A 20,691-nucleotide genomic window follows, 5' to 3' on the forward strand; every position below is an offset into this window, starting at 1 on the left:
GGGAAAGAAAGATTGAATTGAGAGATAAAAGACAAAGAAATTTTTTTTTTTTTTTTAAATGTAATTTTAATTAAAAAAATCTCCACCAATAATTAAAATCGAATGGATTGCGACGCCACACTTCTAAAAAATAAATAAGGTCAGAGAAGTTGTTTGGTAGTAATTAAGACTTATCACGCCATTAAAAATTCACCTGCACTTGAATGGACAAGCCCCAACTTTTTCTGGTGCGTTGAGTGGGTAAGAGCTGCAACCTCACGCCCTTCATGTGTTTGAAAGCCGCGTCTCTTGGTGAGGTACTGTTAGAGTGAAGCTTCTGGTGGAGCAGGGTAAATCGGACAGCAACTTCCTGATTTCCATATTTAACTGTGCATGCGCAGACGCTGGGAGTTGCTGTCCAATTTACTCCATAATAACAGTGAGCGCTGACAGCCTCACCATTATTCCTATCACAAAATCCGGGCCTATATAAATGGCGGAGAATAAAAAACATTTATAAAAAACACCGGTGTCTTACAGATTTATGCAGCAAGCTTTTAAAATCTAATGGAATGAGACGCCACACTTCTAAAAATTAATTTTCAGGGCCAGAGAGGTTGTTTGGTAGTAATTAAAACTTATCATGCTGTTAAAAGTTCACCTGCACTTAAATGGACAAGCCCCAACTGATCTTAAGTGCTGGTTAAACTTTAAAAAAAAAGGTATTATATTTTACAGATTATGTAATACACACACATATATATAAATACACACATATACATAAAAAGTGGATGGGAAGAGAAAGGGGGAAATAAAACTCCACTCACATTTGAAGTTAAAATTCTTTTTTTTTTTTAAAAACCTTGCAATTGTTAAAAAAAACTTATACATTTTTTTTTAAAAAGCCTTGCAATTACTTTTTCCAAAGCCTTGCAATTACTTTTTTGAAAACCTTGCAAATGTTTTAGATGAAAGCCTTGCAATTACAGGAAACTCTTTTTTATCCGGGACCGACGTGGTACCGGTTGATCAAAAAGTCCAGATTACAGAGAGGTATACTTACCAAGGTACGAGAGCCCCGTACACGGCCACGGGTGCAGGAGCCCCGGTTACACGGCACTTGTGCAAGAGTCCCGGTTACACGGCCACAGATCGAGGAACCCCGGTTACACGGCCACTAATATATAGTAAAACTTACCTGAACCTACTCCTGAATTTTGCCGGTTAAGAGAGATTTCCGGATATTTAGGTGCCGGTTAAAAGAAAGTTTCCTGTATTATGCTACAGTGATCAAGGTTAGCCCTTAACACTGCCTATTCTGAAAAGGTACAAGTGCCCATATAACAGAGGCGTGTGGTCCGCCCAGGAACCCATGGGCCCAGTGGGATTCGGAAGCATTCAGCAGAGCCTGTTGCAAAGTGGGAACTCTGAACACAACATAGGAACAGGAGGAGGCCATTCAGCCCCTCGAGCCTGTTGCGTCATTCAACAAGACCATGGCTGATCTGCGACCTAACTCCATATACCCACCTTTGGCCCATATCCCTTAATACCTTTGGTTAACAAAAATCTATCAATCTCAGATTTATAGTTAACAATTGACCCAGTAGCAATTGCCGTTTGCAGAAGAGAGTTCCAAACTTCTACCACCCTTTGTATGTAGGAGTGTTTCCTAATTTCACTCTTGAAAGGTCTGGCTCTAACTTTTAGACTCTGCCCCCTAGTCCTAGAATCTCCAACCAGCGGAAATAGTTTCTCTCTATCTACCCCATCAGTTTTCCTTAATATTTTGAAAACTTCAATCAAAGCAAGTGTCAGCAGGTGAACATTTAGGGAACAGTGATCATAGTATCATAAGGTTTAGATTAGCTATGGAAAAGGACAGGGAGCAATCTAGAGTAAAAATACTTAATTGGAGGAAGGCCAATTTCAGTGGGATGAGAATGGATCTGGCCCGGGTAAATTGGAATCAAAGATTGGCAGGCAAAACTGTAGTGGAACAATGGGCTGCCTTTAAAGAGGAAATAGATCAGGTACAGTCGAAGTATATTCCCACTAGGGAGAAAGGTTAGGGAACTAAAGTCAGGTCTCCCTGGATGACGAAAGAGATAGAGAGTAAGATGAAGCAGAAAAAGAGCGTGTATGACAGATGTCAGATCGAGAATACATCAGAGAATCAGGCTAAATATAGAAAGTTCAGAGAAGTGAAAAGGAAAATAAGAGGGGCAAAGAGAGGGTATGAGAATAGAATGGCAACCAACATAAAAGGTAATCCAAAAGTCTTCCTTTTGCAGATGACACAAACCTTGGAAGTACAGTGAACAGTGAGGAGGAGAGCGATAGACTTCAAGAGGACACAGACAGGTTGGTGGAATGGGCGGACACGTGGCGGATGAAATTTAATACAGCAAAGGGCAAAGTGATACATTTTGGTAGAAATAATGAGAGGCAATATAAACTAAAGGGTACAATCCTAAAGGGGGTGCATGAACAGAGAGACCTGGGGGTACATGTGCACAAATCGTTGAAGGTGGCAGGACAGGTTGAGAAAGCAGTTAAAAAAGCATACGGGATCCTGGGCTTCATGAATAGAGGTATAGAGTACAAAAGCGTGGAAATTATGAACGAACTTGTATAAAACACTGGTTCGGCCTCAACTGGAGTATTGTGCCCAATTCTGGGCACCGCACTTTAGGAAGGATGTGAAGGCCTTAGCGAGGATGCAGAAAAGATTTACAAGAATGGTTCCAGGGATGAGCGACTTCAGTTACGTGGATAGACTGGAGAAGCTGGGGTTGTTCTCCTTAGAGCAGAGGAGGTTGAGAGGAGATTTGATAGAGGTGTTCAAAATCATGAGGGGGTCTGGACAGAGTAGATAGAGAGAAACTGTTCCCATTGGCAGAGGAGTCGAGAACCAGAGGACACAGATTTAAGGTGATTGGCAGAAGAACCAAAGGCGACATGAGGAAAAACTTTTTACGCAGCGAGTGGTTAGGATCTGGAATGCACTTCCTGAAAGGGTGGCGGAGGAAGATTCAATCATGGCTTTCAAAAGGGAATTAGATAAGTACTTGAAAGAAAAACATTTGCAGGGCTACAGGGAAAGGGCGGGGGAGTGGGACTAGCTGAAGTGCTCTTGCAGAGAGCTAGCACGGGCTCGACGGGCCGAATGGCCTTCTTCCGTGCTGTAACCACTCTATGATTCTGTAAATCACCCCTTAACTTTCTAAATTCCAGGGAATATAACCCTAGTTTGTGTAATTTAGCCATTGGAGTTCAGTATCATTCTGGTAAACCTACGCTGCACTCCCTCCAAGGCCAATATATCCTTCCTACGGTGCGGTGCCCAGAACTGCTCACAGTGCTCCAGGTGTGGTCTAAGCAGAGCTTTGTATAGCTGCAGCATAACTTCTACCCCCTAGTCCTCTGCATATAAAGCCCAGCATTCCATTCGCCATTTTGATTATTTTCTGTACCTGTTCATGACATTTTAATGATCTATGTACATGGACCCCCAAGTCTCTTTGGACCTCCAATGTTTTTAGCTTTTCACCATTTAGAAAGTCCCCTGTTCTATCCTTGTTAGGTCCAAAGTGGGTGACCTCACACTTGCTTATATTGAAATCCATTTGCCACAGTTTTGCCCATTCACTTAATCTATTAATATCCCTTTGTAATTTTATGCTTCCATCTACACTGCTTACAATGCCGCCTATCTGTGTCATCGGCAAACTTGGATATGTGGCTTTCTATCCCATCATCAAATAAATACGGTGAATAACTGAGGCCCCAACACAGATCCTTGCGGGACACCACTAATCACATCCTGCCAATTTGAGTACCTACCCATTATCCCTACTGCCTGTCTCCTGCCACTCAGCCAATTTCCTAACCAGGTCAATAATTTAATAATAAAGAGGGTTGAGCTTCAACTTTTGCTAACAGTCTCTTATGAGGGACTTTATCAAATGCCTTCAGGAAGTCCATATAAATACAGGAAACTTTCTTTTATCCGGCCCCTAAATAACTGGAAATGTTGGTTAACCAGCAAAATTCAGGAGTAGGTTCAGGTAACTTTTATTACGTTTTTTACTCCATTTGTTGCTGTGCAAGGGTGTGGCTGCAGCTGTTGCTAAGCTACAGAGACGCTTGCAACGTGTGCCCATTGTTCTGAAGCTGTTGCTAAGCAACAGGGTTTGTTGCTTTATACGGAGCTCGGAGCTCCGTATCTTTTACTATAGCGTTCGGTTATCCGGAATTGTTGATGAACCGGCACCACGTCGGTCCCGTCGGTGCCGGATAACAGAAAGTTTCCTGTAACATTTCCCCGTCCACTACTTTAGTCACCTCTTCAAAAAATTCAATCAAGTTTGTCAGGCAGGAACTACCCTTTACAAATCCATGCTGGCTCGCTGATCAGCTGAAAATTTTCAAAGTTATTCAGTCGCTCAATCGTTAATTATAGACCGACAACAGATGTTAGGCTAACTGGTCTATAATTTCCCTGGTTTCCCCCTCTCTCCTTTCTTAAACAGCGGAGTGACAGGCGCAATTTTCCAATCTAAAGGAACGGTTCCCGAATCGAGAGAACTTTGGAAGATTATAGTTATGACATCTGCAATGTTCTCATCTACTTCCTTTTAAACCCTGGGATGGAAACCATCCGGTCCTGGGGATTTGTCACTCTTGGTGCCATTATTTTCTTCAACTCTGTTATTTTGCTTATGGTAACTTTGGCGAGTCCATGTCCCTGTTTCAGTAGGAGTTTCCTTGGGATGTCTAGCGTGCTATCCACTTCCTCTACTGTAAATACTGACGCAAAGTAATAATTCAACGTGTCCACCATTTCCTTATTCTCATTTACAATATCACAGTTATCAGGTTTCAAGGGGCTAACGTTGCTCCTGACCACCTGCTTTTTAATATAACTGTAAAATAATTGTGCTGATTTTGATATCCCTTTTTGTAGCGCTTACCATCTGCCAGGTCCCATACTAGGCGTCTAGAGAAAAGTACAAAACTCTAAAACCAAAGAAAGGTAAAACTTAAACGGACAAGGGTAGCACTCTCGCCTCGGAGTCATAAGGCTGTGGGTTCAAGTCCCACTCCAGAGACTTGAGCGTATGATCTAGGCAGAACTGAGGGAGTGCTGCATCGTCAGAGGTGCTATCTTTCAGATGGCACGTTAACCCCAGGCCCCGTCAGCCCTCTAGTGAATGTAAAAGATTCCATGACACTATCGGAAGAGTAGTGGAGTGCTCCCTCGTGTCCTGGGGCCAATACTTATCCCTCAACCCACATCACAAAAACAGATTATCACATTGCTGTTTGTGGGACCTTGCTGTGCGCAAATTGCTGCTGTCTTTCCTAAATTACAGCAGTGACTACACTTCAAGTACTTCATTGGCTGTAAAGCGCTTTTGGAGGTCCTGAGGTTGTGGAAGGCGCTATAGAAATGCAAGTCTTTCATTCTTTTCAGCAGCCCAGCTCGCCAGAAAATAGAAACATAGGTTTATGCTAATGTAAAGAATTCACTATTTGCTTGCTCAAAGGAATATTCTTTGCCGCTTTGTTCCAATATACAGCTGAATGCAGAAAACCCGGAACATAAAGCAAGTGCTCAGATGCTCTTATATGGAAATGCTGCACAGTAGTTGTTTGCAAAGTCAAATTTTCCCAACAAAATTTGACTTTAAAATGCAACAAGAAGCAGAAATTCTGAAAACAAGTCAGCAAAGTTCATTCAACAGACAAACCAAAAACAATTTCTAAAACCAAGAAAATGCATTTCTAAGTTACAATGAGAAGGAATTCAGACCTTGGGCCCCACACCCCTCACCCCCACTCACTCTGGAGTGGGCTATTCTACTAATGCAGAAGTTGGCTGAAAATCAGTACTGGAAGATTATAAAAGGTATTAATTCAACGGTTATGAATTGAACAAAATCCCCAACCTGCTTGACAGTTAGAATCATACTGCACAGAGGGAGGCCATTTAGCCCATCATGGCTCTTTGAAAGAGCTATACAATTAGTCCCACTCCCCCGCTCTTTCCCCATAGCCCTGCAAATGCTTCCCTTTCAAGAATATATCCAATTCCCTTTTGAATCTGCTTCTACCACCCTTTCAGGCAGTGCACTACAGATCATAACAACTCAGTGTAAAAAAGATTCTCCTCAGCTTGTGCTCAGGGTTGTACAAGAATATACAGTACAAGGCAAGGGCGAGAAAAGACCACTTGACCATCGAAGCTCACCCCCTCCTACATCCCCAGTCTCACATCACTGTATTCAACTGTACGTTAAACTATATTTTTGCCTCGATTCAGTATTTGGCGTAACATTTCAAACTTCTCACCTCAGTCGTTTGCCTGTGCACGAACTGGCTGTCGCCTAGGCCTATGAAACAGTCCTAAAGTAGTTCATTGGCTGTGAAGTGCTTTCAACATTCTGAGGACATGAAAGGTATTACAGAAACGCAGCATCTTTCTTTCTTTGGTTTTAAATTTAGGGCCTGGGCGGCTGAAGGAACAGTGGGGTGAAGGGAGCAGGGGGTGCACGAGAAGCCAGGGTTGGGGGAAATGCAGAGTTCTGGGTGGGTTGTAGGGCTGGAGGAGGTTACAGAGATAGGGAGGGGCGAGACCGTGAAGGGATTTGAACATGAGGATGAGAATTTCTAAATTGGTGGTGTTGCGAGACTGGGAGCCAAGTTAGGGCAGCGAGCACAGGGGTGATGTGTGAACGGGACTTGGTGCGAGTTAGGATCTGGGCAGCAGTTTTGGATGAACTGAAGTTTATGGAAGGTGGAGGATAGGACGCTGGTCAGGAAAGCATTGGAAGAGTCAAGTCTGGAGCCGACAATGACATGGACGAGGGTTTCAGCAGCAGATAGGCTGATGCAGGGGCGGAGACAGGCGATGTTACGGAGGTGGAAGTAGGCAGTCTTTGAGAAAGTGAGAATGTGGGGCCAGAAGCTCGGCTCAGGGTCAAATAGGATGCTGAGGTTGCAAATACTTTGCTTCAACTCGAGGCAGTGGGCAAGGAGGGGGGTGTAATCAGTGGGGAGAGTTTGTGGTGGGGGCTGAAGAGAAAATTGTGGCTCATCCACGACTGGACGTCAGACAAGCAGGCTGGCAAAACAGAGACGGAGGAGGGGGTCCAAGGATAGATCCTTGGGCGACTCCAGAGATAACGATGCAGGGGGAGGAAGAAGAGTCATTTCTGGAGGTGCTCTGACTACGATTGAATCTGTAAGCATGGAACCAAGCGAGGGCAGTCCCACTCAGCTGGACAATGGACGCAAGGCGTTGGAGGAGGATGGTACGGTCGAGCCTGTCAAAGACGGCAAAGAGGTCAAGAAAGATGAAGAGGGATAGTGCATCATGGTCACAGTCACAGAGAATGTCATTTGGGCCATTTTATGCTGTGGGAGGGATGGAAACCTGATTAGAGAGATTCAAACATGGGAGTTATCAAAAGATGGGCATGGATTTGGGAAGCGACAATACGTTCAACGACTTGAGAGGGAAGGGAGGTTGTTGATAGTTTGCAAGGATAGAGGGTGGGATTTTTAAGGAGGTGGGTGATGATGGCGGTTTTGAAAGGGAGGGGGACAGTACCTAAAGAGAGGAAACGAAAGGGAGGGGGGATGGTACCTAAAGAGAGGAATCTATTTACAATGTCAGCTAGCATGGGGGCCAGGAAGGAAAGTTTAGTGGGAATGGGTCAAGTGAGGAAGAGGTGGGTCTCGTAGACAGGATGAGTTTGGAAAGCACACAAGGAGAAATAGGAGAAAAACTGGAGAAAGACACAGGTTTAGGGCTGGAGCAGGGGGAACATTGGGAGAAGATTTGGCTTGGCGGGCAAGGAGAAGGGGCGATGCGGCAGAGGCAGCTGAATGAATGGTCCCAATCTTAGTGGCAAAGAAGTTTGAGCTCCTCGCACTTGTTCTTGGAAGCGAGGACGGACAAGTAGGCGGGAGGTGTTTAAGGAGACTGTTGTTAGGGGAGAAAAGAGGCCGAGTGGTTATCTTTGGAGTCCAAGATGATCCTGAGGTAGTGACCGTTTTTGGCAGATGAGACCAAGGCCGGATAGTTCTTGATGTGGTCCAGCCAGATCTGGCGATGGATGGCTAAGCGAGCAGCGCAGGGAAAGTCAGTGAGCGAGGAGAATGGGGCAGTTGGAGCTGCTGCTCGTAGAGAGGCAACGATGAGTGCCTCAATAAGCCCTTTGGAGAATGACAAGAGAATAGCTGTGGGTTAATTCAAGGGGATTCAAGACTGGGACGGTGGCAGCAGACTACATAGGTAGAGGATTGGGGTGGGGAGGGCAAAGTATCTGAAAGGGGAGAAATGAAAGGTGGAATGCATGGGTGACTGGAAGGAGAGGAGATAGGAGAGAAAAGCCCAAGGTGGGTCAAGACATTAGAAAAGAAAAGGAGGTGGAAGTAATGGGCTCGGGTCCAGAGCGGCAGCCAAAATGTGCACACGAATGGACAGAGGGATTTCAGGTTACATAGGCACGGCAAAGATTAGGACAGATATATCTAAATTATAACATTTAATAATTTATATACTTTACTGAGGACCTCCTTAACCACCGGTCACATTTTTGGGTTTCTTTACTTGTCTACTTTCTCCAGCTAGCTTTGACTTCTGTGTTCCAGATTGCTCACAGACGAGTCCTAAATTGCTGTATCAGAGAGAATTTCATTTGTCCAGATATTCAGGTAAATGAGTTGTGTGACCAGGGAACTCTCTCCAGTTTATTTTAGCTAATTTTATCACGTGCCCTCAGGTGATTCCTGATTTCAGAGTATGGCAGAATCACACGACTGTAGAGTTTCGACAACTGCTGTGCTAAAACCACGATGCAAATATTATTGTTATCTAGCAGTTATTTGTCTTTTCTCACCCTCTACAGAAGCTATCTGGCCTGACAATCTCCAGTCAAAGGCTTCAGACATTTGAAGACAAAATACTTTGAAAAAGCTAATTTAAATATCCGCTGTATCCTTTACCAATGCATACATGCTATTTTCTTCTGGTAGTGTGAAAATGCCAAGATTATTATTATTTTTTTTAATGTATTCATTCACGTTACGTGCCGTCGCTGGCAAGGCCAGCATTTATTGCCCATCCTAGTTGCCCTTGAGAAGGTGGTGGTGAGCCGCCTTCTTGAACCGCTGCAGTCCGTGTGGTGAAGGTACTCCCACAGTGCTGTTAGGGAGGGAGTTCCAGGATTTTGACCCAGCGATGATGAAGGATCGGCGATATACTTCTAAGTCAGGATGGTGTGTGACTTGGAGGGAAACTTGGAGGTGGTGGTGTTCCCGTGTGCCTGCTGCCCTTGTCCTTCTACGTGGTAGAGGTCGTGGGTTTGGGAGGTACTGCCGAAGAAGCTTTGGCGAGTTGCTGTAATGCATCTTGTAGATGGTGCACACTGCAGACACGGTGGAGGGAGTGAATGTTTAAGATGGTGGATGGGATGCCACTCAAGCGGACTGCTTTGTCCTGGATGGTGTCGAGCTTCGAGTGTTGTTGGAGCTGCACTCATCCAGGCAAGTGGAGAGTGTTCCATCACACTCCTGACGTTGGGCAGTCAGGAGCAATGTTCCCTTTGATTTCTTGGGGGGGGTGTGCCGTCCCTGCAAGGGGCTGCGTGGCCTAATCAAAATACCACACATGCGCGGTTTTTCCCATTTAAAAGCCAGTGAGCCGGCTGCGCGTGAGCTGTAGAGGCCGCGCAGCTTAACAGGAATACTGATCAGGAGTCACTTGCTGCAGAATACCCGGCCTCTGACCCGCTCTTGTTGCCACAGTATTTACTCGGCTGTTCCAGTTAAGTTTCTGGTCAATGGTGACCCCCCCCAGGATGGTGCGGGATTCGGCGATGGTAATGCCGTTGAATGTCAAGGGGCAACGGTTAGACATTCGCTTGTTGGAGATGGTAATTACCTGGCACTTGTGTGGCGCAAATGTTACTTGCCACTTATCAGCCCAAACCTGGAGGTTGCCCAGGTCTTGCTGCATGTGGGGATGAACTGCTTCATTGTCTGAGAAATTGCGACTGGAACTGAACACAGCAATCATCAGCGAATATCCCCACTTCTGACCTTATGTTGGAGGGAAGGTCATTAAGGAGCTGGGCCAAGGGCCTAGGACACTGCCCTGAGGAACTCCTGCTGCGATGACCTAAGGCTGAGATGATTGACCTCCAATAGCCACAACAATCTTCCTTTATGCTAGGTATGACACCAGCCAGTGGAAAGTTTACCCCGATTCCCATTGACTTCAGTTTTACTTGGGCTCTTTGATGCCACATTCGGTCAAATGCTGCCTTGATGTCGAGGGCAGTCACTCTCACCTCACCTCTGGAATTCAGCTCTTTTGTCCATGTTTGGACCAAGGCTGCAATGAGGCCTGGAGCCGAGTGGTCTTGGCGGAACCTAAACTGAGCATCGATGAGCAGGTTATTGGTGAGTAAGTGCCGCTTGATAGCACTGTTGAGTACACCTTCCATCACTTTGCTGATGATTGAGAGTAGACTGATGGGACGGTATTTAGCCAAATTGGATTTGTCCTTTTTGTGGACAGGACATACCTGGGCAATATACCACTTTGTCAGGGATATGCCAGTGTTGTAGCTGTACTGGAACAGCTTGGCTAGAGGCACGGCTAGTTCTGGAGTACAAGTCTTCAGCACGATGTTGTTGGGGCCCATAGCCTTTGCTGTATCCAGTGCGCTCAGCCGTTTCTTGATATCACGTGGAGTGAATCGAATTGGCTGAAGACTGACATCTGTGATGGTGGGGACCTCGGGAGTAGGCCGATATGGATCATCCACTCGGCACTTCTGGCTGAAGATGGTTGCAAACATTTCAGCCTTGTCTTTTGTACTTGCACGCTGGGCTCTGCCATCATTGAGGATGGAGATGTTCAAGGAGCATCCTCCTCCTGCTAGCTGCTTAATTGTCCACCATCATTCACGACTAGATGTGGCAGGGCTGCAGAGCTTTGATCCAATCCGTTGGCCATGGGAATCACTTAGCTCTGTCTATAGCATGCTGCTTCTGCTGTTTAGTATACGTGTAGTCCTGTGTTGCAGCTTTCCCAGGTTGGCACCTCATTTTCAGGTACACCTGGTGCTGCTCCTGGCATGCTTTTCTACACTCCTCATTGAACCAGTGTTGGTCCCCTGGCTTGGTGGCAATGGTAGAGTGAGGGACATGCCGGGCCATGAGGTTATAGATTGTGGCGGAATACAATTCTGCTGCTGCTGATGGCCCAGAGCGCCTCGTGGATGCCCAGTTTTGAGCTGCTAGATCTGTTCTGAATCTATCCCATTTAGCACGGTGGTAGTGCCAAACACGGTGGAGGGTGTCCTCAGCGTGAAGACGGGATTTCGTCTCCACAAGGACTGTGCGGTGGTCACGGCTACCAATGCTGTCATGGACAGATGCATCTGGAACACGTAGATTGGTGAGGATGAGGTCAAGCAGGTTTTTCGCTTCTCTCACCAGCTGCTGCAAACCCAGTCTGGCAGCTATGTCCTTCAGAACTCAGCCAGCTCGGTCAGTAGTGGGGCTACTGAACCACTCTTGGCGATGGACATTGAAGTCCCCCACCCAGAGTACATTCTGTGCGCTTGCTACCCTCAGTGCTTCTTCCAAGTGGTGTTCAACATGGAGGAGTACTGATTCATCAGCTGAGGGAGGGCAGTAGGTGGTAATATTTGACCTGAAGCCATGAGACTTCATGGGGACTGGAGTCAATGTTGAGGACCCCCAGGGCCACTCCCTCCTGACTCTATATCACTGTGCTGCCACTTTAGGGATGGCGATAGGTACGATTCTGTAAGTATTACTCTGTCAGGCTGTGGTGCCACATATGGTCTCCTCTTCACCTGCTGTATAAAGCTTCAGTGTACTAAGTATGCCTGGTGACAATGTGTCTTGTTTTGTTATAAAGCACGCACCACAGCAATTTCAATGGCAGGTTTGTGTAGCACAGACTAACAAGTAAAGGGAATTTTTTATTTTCTAAGGCAGGAAATGTCAGCAAGGAGAGAATTGGAGAAATCCAGCCCGGAGCTGATGAGGACTTGGAGTAGAGTTTCAGCAGCAGAGATGGAGAGGCAAGAGCGGAGGCAGAAAATGTTTTGAGATGAAAAATAAAAGCAACCGTGGTAATAAATCAGCTGAGGGGGGAAGAATCCAAGTTCGCAATCGAGGACTATACCAAGGTTTCAGAAACGGAGTCAAGACCAGAGGTATTTGCGGGAGACAAAGAGTATGGCAAAGTCTGGCTGAACTAAGAGAGCAGAGCCAGAGGTGACTGTGGAGGAAAGGCGCTCGAGGAGGAGAGAATGACAACAGCGTTGAAGAAAGGAGCGATCAATGAGAGATACCAAGCCATAAGAACATAACACAAGAAACAGGAGCAGGAGTCGGCCATTCAGCCCCTCGAGCCTGCTCCGCCATTCAATGAGATCATGGCTGATCTTCGACCTCAACTCCACTTTCCCGCCCAACCCCCACATCCCTTGATTCCCCTAGAGTCCAAAAATCTCTCGATCTCAGTCTTGAATATACTCAATGACTGAGCACCCGCAAGGTTGCTCTCACACGGGCTTGACCAATGTGGGCAGGCCAGAAGCCCAATTGGAGGGCGGGAAAGAGGGAATAGTGGAAGAGTGAGGCAATTCCATATTCCAGGATTTTAGAAAGATAATGTTGGAAATAGTGTGGTAGTTAGAGAATCAAGCGTTACAGAGTAGTTTTTTTTGAGGAGGTTGATGACTGTGGATCTTAAAGAGACAAGAACAGATTGATGATGTCAGCAAGCATGGGACCAAGGAAGTGAATTTGGCAAATCAGGAACCAAGATGGGAGAGGGTCAAGGGACAGATAGTGTGCTTCATACATGAGACAAGTGTAAGGATGTTATGGAGAATGGGTTGGGGGAAGAGGAAGAGAACCTAGTCAGAGACGGCCCTGATTTTGGGCACAGAGATCCATGGGCTCCCTATATTTGATGTCAAGGTAAGGATGGGGCTTGCAGTGGGAGATGACCAAAGGAGACGGTTAATAGCAAAGAGCAGTTTGGCGTTCTTCAACTCTCCAGGATGATCTCCGAGTAGCACAAAAACCTAGCCATCCAAAATGAGTGCTGGTACAGCTTAAGGTGATCACACTATACGTGGCAATGGATAATCAGGCCAGTTGCTTGCCAACCACTCAAGCTTATTGCCAGTGGTACTTCTGACTTCCAGGTGGGTTTTTTGCACCTCCTCACTGCTGGGACAGAGATGGAGACGGAGACCTTAATTCCCCATTATTTTAAATTAACTCAGTGTGAACTGCATACTTCTGTACCAGAAGTGAAGGCTTTCATCCCCAATGTGACTCAGCTGTGAGTTGCTCAACCGTGACAAACCTGCCACTCCCAGTTCAGTTGTCACTAGCATTTCAGTGAAGCGTAAGGGTTGATCTGTCTACTGAAACAGTGAAAACATTTTGAGTCATAGAACACTAGTACTGGGAGTAATTTGGGAGAAGTCCGACACAAGCAGCATATTAGCTTAAGTGAATTATCTGAAGCATAGTGGTATGAATATACTAAACACTCTACTGAACATGCTGACTGAGTCAAAGGTGTGGTGGATGCTGACTCTCTGTACATCCTCAAGAGGGAGCTGGACCAGTTCTTGACTCGGGCAGAGATCGTGTCATATAGAAGGTAAATGTCTTTATAGTAAACACTGGGTCCGTGTGATCTCCTGGACTGGTTTTGATCGCCTGAGAGGTCGGGAGAGGAATTTTCCCCAGAGTATTTTTTTCCTTATTGGCCCTGTTGTTTTTCTCACCCCCCCCTCACCCGGGAGAGAATGAGGGGAGAGGAAGTATCTAGTCATGTTGCTCTGGCCATCGTGGTGTGGCGTAGACTTCGTGGGACCAGCTGGTCTTTCCCTGCCCATAAATTTCATATAAGGTTGTAACAGAATCATCATGTGCTGAGGTTTATCACCTAACCAGCCTTTACCAAATAACCAAAAGTTTGTAAAATGCCAATCGAAGGCATCACCCAGTTTTGAATTCGATTTTCCTCAGCTTACTCTATTGCACTGGAGCTTTGCTCGACAATCCATATATTCCTCAGGAAAAGTTTGGAAAAATGCAACCTGCCAGATTCACAAAGACAAACCAGGAGCGTTTGATCAAATGAATGAGAAAAAAAAAAATCAGTACCTTCTAGTCTTTGAATCTTGGCCTTCACAGAAATCACTGTCTCGAAAGGGGACACTTGGAGTTCAAAACAAGTTCCTGTGAGTGTTTCAATGAAAAGCTCCATTGTCTCGTAAAATGGGAGTTTATAACTGATAGGCCCAGAATTATCCTCATTGAAGAAGGGAGGTTCCTTTTTGTTTTCCATTTCAACACAATCCAGCAACTTGACGGGACAGCTTATGATGAAAGCTGCTCCCACAGCAGCTGCACGCTGCAATCACATTTAAACAGCGTTCGAGGCTGGCTCATGAGGATCATGACCAAGCGCGCTTCCTGGTGGCAAAAGAAAACAAGGACACAGTTAGTTACTTCTTCACGGCACTGCTCTCCGGTCCCGAGCTACACATATACGTGTCTGAGAAATGTAAGCAAACAAATTACCAACATTCAAATGTGACAACATTCAAACTCCCAAAGAGAATGCGGGAAGAATTTCAAACTCACACATCACCCGTTCTGCACGACTCAAGTCAATGTGCAACAATAGTGATTTAGAGAAGGAAATTACTAGGTTGGAAGATACTTCTCATTAGCACAATTGCAATGGAGCACACATTTAGTGAGCAAACTACTAGTGAACTGGAGTATTAAGTGCATTTTACAAGCAGCACTGGTAAACAAGAACTTCACAATACCACCAGATCCAAAGCCAACTCCAACAAACATACCAGATGGCATCGGTTTGACACACACTCTCCCCAGACTTGCAGCCAGGGCTGCTGTCAGTGAGAGAAACACTAAACCAAGGACCACTATCAGTAGGAGACACACACACACTAAACCGAGGACCACCATCAGTGTGAGACACACTAAACCAAGGATCACCATCAGTGCAAGACACACTAAACCAAGGACCACCATCAGTGCAAGACACACTAAACCAAGGATCACCATCAGTGCAAGACACACTAAACCAAGGATCACCATCAATGCGAGACACACTAAACCGAGGACCACCATCAGTGCGAGACACACTAAACCGAGGATCACCATCAGTGTGAGACATACTAAACCGAGGATCACCATCAGTGCGAGACACACTAAACCAAGGATCACCATCAGTGCGAGACACACTAAACCAAGGATCACCATCAGTGCGAGACACACTAAACCAAGGATCACCATCAGTGCGAGACACACTAAACCAAGGATCACCATCAGTGCGAGACACACTAAACCAAGGATCACCATCAGTGCGAGACACACTAAACCAAGGATCACCATCAGTGCGAGACACACTAAACCAAGGATCACCATCAGTGCGAGACACACTAAACCAAGGATCACCATCAGTGCGAGACACACTAAACCAAGGATCACCATCAGTGCGAGACACACTAAACCAAGGATCACCATCAGTGCGAGACACACTAAACCAAGGATCACCATCAGTGCGAGACACACTAAACCAAGGATCACCATCAGTGCGAGACACACTAAACCAAGGATCACCATCAGTGCGAGACACACTAAACCAAGGATCACCATCAGTGCGAGACACACTAAACCAAGGATCACCATCAGTGCGAGACATACTAAACCAAGGATCACCATCAGTGCGAGACACACTAAACCAAGGATCACCATCAGTGCGAGACACACTAAACCAAGGATCACCATCAGTGCGAGACACACTAAACCAAGGATCACCATCAGTGTGAAACACACTAAACCAAGGATCACTATCAGTGTGAGACACACTAAACCAAGGATCACCATCAGTGTGAGACACATACACACACTAAACCAAGGATCACCATCAGTGCGAGACACACTAAACCAAGGATCACCATCAGTGTGAAACACACTAAACCAAGGATCACCATCAGTGCGAGACACACTAAACCAAGGATCACCATCAGTGCGAGACACACTAAACCAAGGATCACCATCAGTGCGAGACACACTAAACCAAGGATCACCATCAGTGCGAGACACACTAAACCAAGGATCACCATCAGTGTGAGACACACTAAACCAAGGATCACCATCAGTGCGAGACACACTAAACCAAGGATCACCATCAGTGCGAGACACACTAAACCAAGGATCACCATCAGTGCGAGACACACTAAACCAAGGATCACCATCAGTGCGAGACACACTAAACCAAGGATCACCATCAGTGCGAGACACACTAAACCAAGGATCACCATCAGTGCGAGACACACTAAACCAAGGATCACCATCAGTGCGAGACACACTAAACCAAGGATCACCATCAGTGCGAGACACACTAAACCAAGGATCACCATCAGTGCGAGACATACTAAACCAAGGATCACCATCAGTGCGAGACACACTAAACCAAGGATCACCATCAGTGCGAGACACACTAAACCAAGGATCACCATCAGTGCGAGACACACTAAACCAAGGATCACCATCAGTGTGAAACACACTAAACCAAGGATCACTATCAGTGTGAGACACACTAAACCAAGGATCACCATCAGTGTGAGACACATACACACACTAAACCAAGGATCACCATCAGTGCGAGACACACTAAACCAAGGATCACCATCAGTGTGAAACACACTAAACCAAGGATCACCATCAGTGCGAGACACACTAAACCAAGGATCACCATCAGTGCGAGACACACTAAACCAAGGATCACCATCAGTGCGAGACACACTAAACCAAGGATCACCATCAGTGTGAGACACACTAAACCAAGGATCACCATCAGTGCGAGACACACTAAACCAAGGATCACCATCAGTGCGAGACATACTAAACCAAGGATCACCATCAGTGCGAGACACACTAAACCAAGGATCACCATCAGTGCGAGACACACTAAACCAAGGATCACCATCAGTGCGAGACACACTAAACCAAGGATCACCATCAGTGCGAGACACACTAAACCAAGGATCACCATCAGTGTGAGACACACTAAACCAAGGATCACCATCAGTGTGAAACACACTAAACCAAGGATCACCATCAGTGCGAGACACACTAAACCAAGGATCACCATCAGTGCGAGACACACTAAACCAAGGATCACCATCAGTGCGAGACACACTAAACCAAGGATCACCATCAGTGCGAGACACACACTCACCTGGTTGCATTCTTATCTATCCAGTCATAACCAATCACCTGCAACAGAATCTCTTCCCGCACCATTACCTCTGGAGTCCCCCCCAAACATCTATCTTTGGGCACTTCCTATTTCTCATCTACACGCTGCCCCTCAGCGACATCATCTGAAAACACAACGTCACATTCCACATGTACACTGACGACACCGAACACTACCTCACCACCTATCTCAACCGCTCTACTGTCTCTAATTTGTCACGCTGCTTGTCCAACATCCAGTACTGGAGGAGAAGTTTCCTCCAAAAAAATATTGAAAAAAGACTGAAGCCATTCCCCTCCTGACAACTGTATGAGGCTGAACCAGACTGTTCGCAATTTTGGTGTTGTATATGACCCCGGGATGAGCTTCCGACCACATACCCGCTCCATAACCAAGACCGCCTACATCCACCTCCGTAACATCACCCGATTCCGCCCTTGCCTCAGTTTATCTGCTGCTGAAACCCTCATCCATGTCTTTGTTACCTCTAGACTTGACTATTCCAATGCACTCCTGGTCAAACTCCTATCTTATACCCTCCATAAACTTAAGCTCATCAAAACTCTGCTGCCTGTAGCCTAACTTGCAACCATTCAACCATTATCCCTGTGCTCGCTGACACACACACCCTCCCCCAGAGGAATCAGTATCAGTGTGACACACACACACCAACGCCCCCCCCCCCGCCCCTCCCTGAGGGGACCAGTATCAGAGTGACACACACACACACACCAACCCCCCCCCCCCCCTCCCTGAGGGGACCAGTATCAGAGTGACACACACACACACACCAACCCCCCCCCCCTCCCTGAGGGGACCAGTATCAGAGTGACACACACACACACACCAACCCCCCCCCCCTCCCTGAGGGGACCAGTATCAGAGTGACACACACACACACCAACCCACCCCCCCCCCCTCCCTGAGGGGACCAGTATCAGAGTGACACACACACACCAACCCACCCCCCCCCCCTCCCTGAGGGGACCAGTATCAGAGTGACACACACACACACACCAACCCCCCCCCCCCCCCCCCTCCCTGAGGGGACCAGTATCAGAGTGACACACACCAACCCCCCCCCCCCTCCCTGAGGGGACCAGTATCAGAGTGACACACACCCCAAGGGGATTAGTGTCAGTGTGACTCCCCTCCCCAGGGGGACCAGTGTTAGTGTGACACACCCCCACCCCAAGGGGGACCAGTGTCAGCACGACATTCCCCAACACCACCCCAGAGTATGTGACACACACACCCTCTCCCAACAGGGGGACCAGCATCAGTGTGACACAGACCCCAGGGGGATCAGCGTCAGTGTGACACACACCCCAGGGGGATCAGCGTCAGTGTGTGACACACACCCCAGGGGGATCAGCGTCAGTGTGTGACACACACCCCAGGGGGATCAGCGTCAGTGTGTGACACACACCCCAGGGGGGATCAGCGTCAGTGTGTGACACACACCCCAGGGGGATCAGCGTCAGTGTGTGACACACACCCCAGGGGGATCAGCGTCAGTGTGTGACACACACCCCAGGGGGATCAGCGTCAGTGTGTGACACACACCCCAGGGGGATCAGCGTCAGTGTGTGACACACACCCCAGGGGGATCAGCGTCAGTGTGTGACACACACCCCAGGGGGGATCAGCGTCAGTGTGTGACACACACCCCAGGGGGATCAGCGTCAGTGTGTGACACACACCCCAGGGGGATCAGCGTCAGTGTGTGACACACACCCCAGGGGGATCAGCGTCAGTGTGACACACACCCCAGGGGGATCAGCGTCAGTGTGTGACACACACCCCAGGGGGATCAGCGTCAGTGTGTGACACACACCCCAGGGGGGATCAGCGTCAGTGTGTGACACACACCCCAGGGGGGATCAGCGTCAGTGTGTGACACACACCCCAGGGGGGATCAGCGTCAGTGTGTGACACACACCCCAGGGGGATCAGCGTCAGTGTGTGACACACACCCCAGGGGGATCAGCGTCAGTGTGTGACACACACCCCAGGGGGATCAGCGTCAGTGTGACACACACCCCAGGGGGATCAGCGTCAGTGTGACGCACACCCCAGGGGGATCAGCGTCAGTGTGACACACACCCCAGGGGGATCAGCGTCAGTGTGTGACACACACCCCAGGGGGATCAGCGTCAGTGTGTGACACACACCCCAGGGGGGATCAGCGTCAGTGTGTGACACACACCCCAGGGGGATCAGCGTCAGTGTGTGACACACACCCCAGGGGGATCAGCGTCAGTGTGACGCACACCCCAGGGGGATCAGCGTCAATGTGACGCACACCCCAGGGGGATCAGCGTCAGTGTGACACACACCCCAGGGGGATCAGCGTCAGTGTGACACACACCCCATGGGGATCAGTGTCAGTGTGACACACAGCCCAGGGGATCAGTGTCAGTGTGACACACACCCGAGGGGATCAGTGTCAGTGTGACACACACCCGAGGGGATCAGTGTCAGTGTGACACACACCCCAGGGGGATCAGTGTCAGTGTGACACACACCCCAGGGGGATCAGTCAGTGTGACACACACCCCAGGGGGATCAGTATCAGTGTGACACACACCCCAGGGGATCAGTATCAGTGTGACACACACCCCAGGGGGATCAGTATCAGTGTGACACACACCCCAGGGGATCAGTATCAGTGTGACACACACCCCAGGGGGATCAGTATCAATGTGACACACACCCCAGGGGATCAGTATCAGTGTGACACACACCCCAGGGGGATCAGTATCAGTGTGACACACACCCCAGGGGGATCAGTATCAGTGTGACACACCCTCCCGGGGGCCGGTATGAGTGTAACACCGAACCCGCCTCGGATTCTGGGCCCCTCTCTCTCTCGCTGACTCACCGGGCCCGGACGCCCGCCGCTCCCTCACATCCTCCGGCCTGAAAACGGGCTGAGCTGAAGCGCCGGCGACCAAACCCCGCTGCCTCCGCCGCCCGGGAGGAGCAAACTTTGTGACGTCTCCCTGACTGACAGCTCCGCCGGCCAATCAGGCCCGAGCGGCGGCGCGCGGAGCGTTCGGCCTGGAACGTCAGCGCCGGCGGCAGCCAATGGGGGCTTGGCACGGGAGGAGGGGGCGGGGCCAGGCCGGGACGCGCGCCGAGCCCCGGATGTTGACCCTCATCTCTAACAACAATCAGCACGTGACCTCGCCCTGCCTCCGCCCCTTGGCCCAGCCTCACCTGGGGGGCAATGGGCCCTGGTCCCAGCCACACGGTGGGCCAATGATTCTGGTCGGAGCCACATTGATTGGGCAAAGGGCCCTGGTCCCAGTCTCACCTGGGGGGCA

The 20,691-nt window shown here is 48.2% G+C and overlaps 1 protein-coding gene across 1 annotated transcript in view; it reads right to left on the minus strand.

The window, feature by feature from the left end:
* zfand4 (zinc finger, AN1-type domain 4) overlaps positions 1-20,372 on the minus strand; it is a 61,106-nt gene extending 40,734 nt beyond the window's left edge. The window contains exons 1-2 of the mRNA XM_085970230.1: positions 20,247-20,372; positions 14,227-14,538 (exon numbers count right to left, since the gene is read on the minus strand). Coding sequence (XP_085826356.1) covers positions 14,227-14,410 — 184 coding nt within the window. The 5' untranslated portion in view covers positions 14,411-14,538; positions 20,247-20,372. The remainder of the gene's footprint in view (positions 1-14,226; positions 14,539-20,246) is intronic.
* Positions 20,373-20,691: the final 319 nt, after the last annotated feature.

This window comes from Somniosus microcephalus, chromosome 29 (genome assembly GCF_052327205.1).
Source record: "Somniosus microcephalus isolate GS21.2 chromosome 29, FLI_Smic_1.0, whole genome shotgun sequence".
In the NCBI taxonomy this organism is placed as follows: domain Eukaryota; kingdom Metazoa; phylum Chordata; class Chondrichthyes; order Squaliformes; family Somniosidae; genus Somniosus; species Somniosus microcephalus.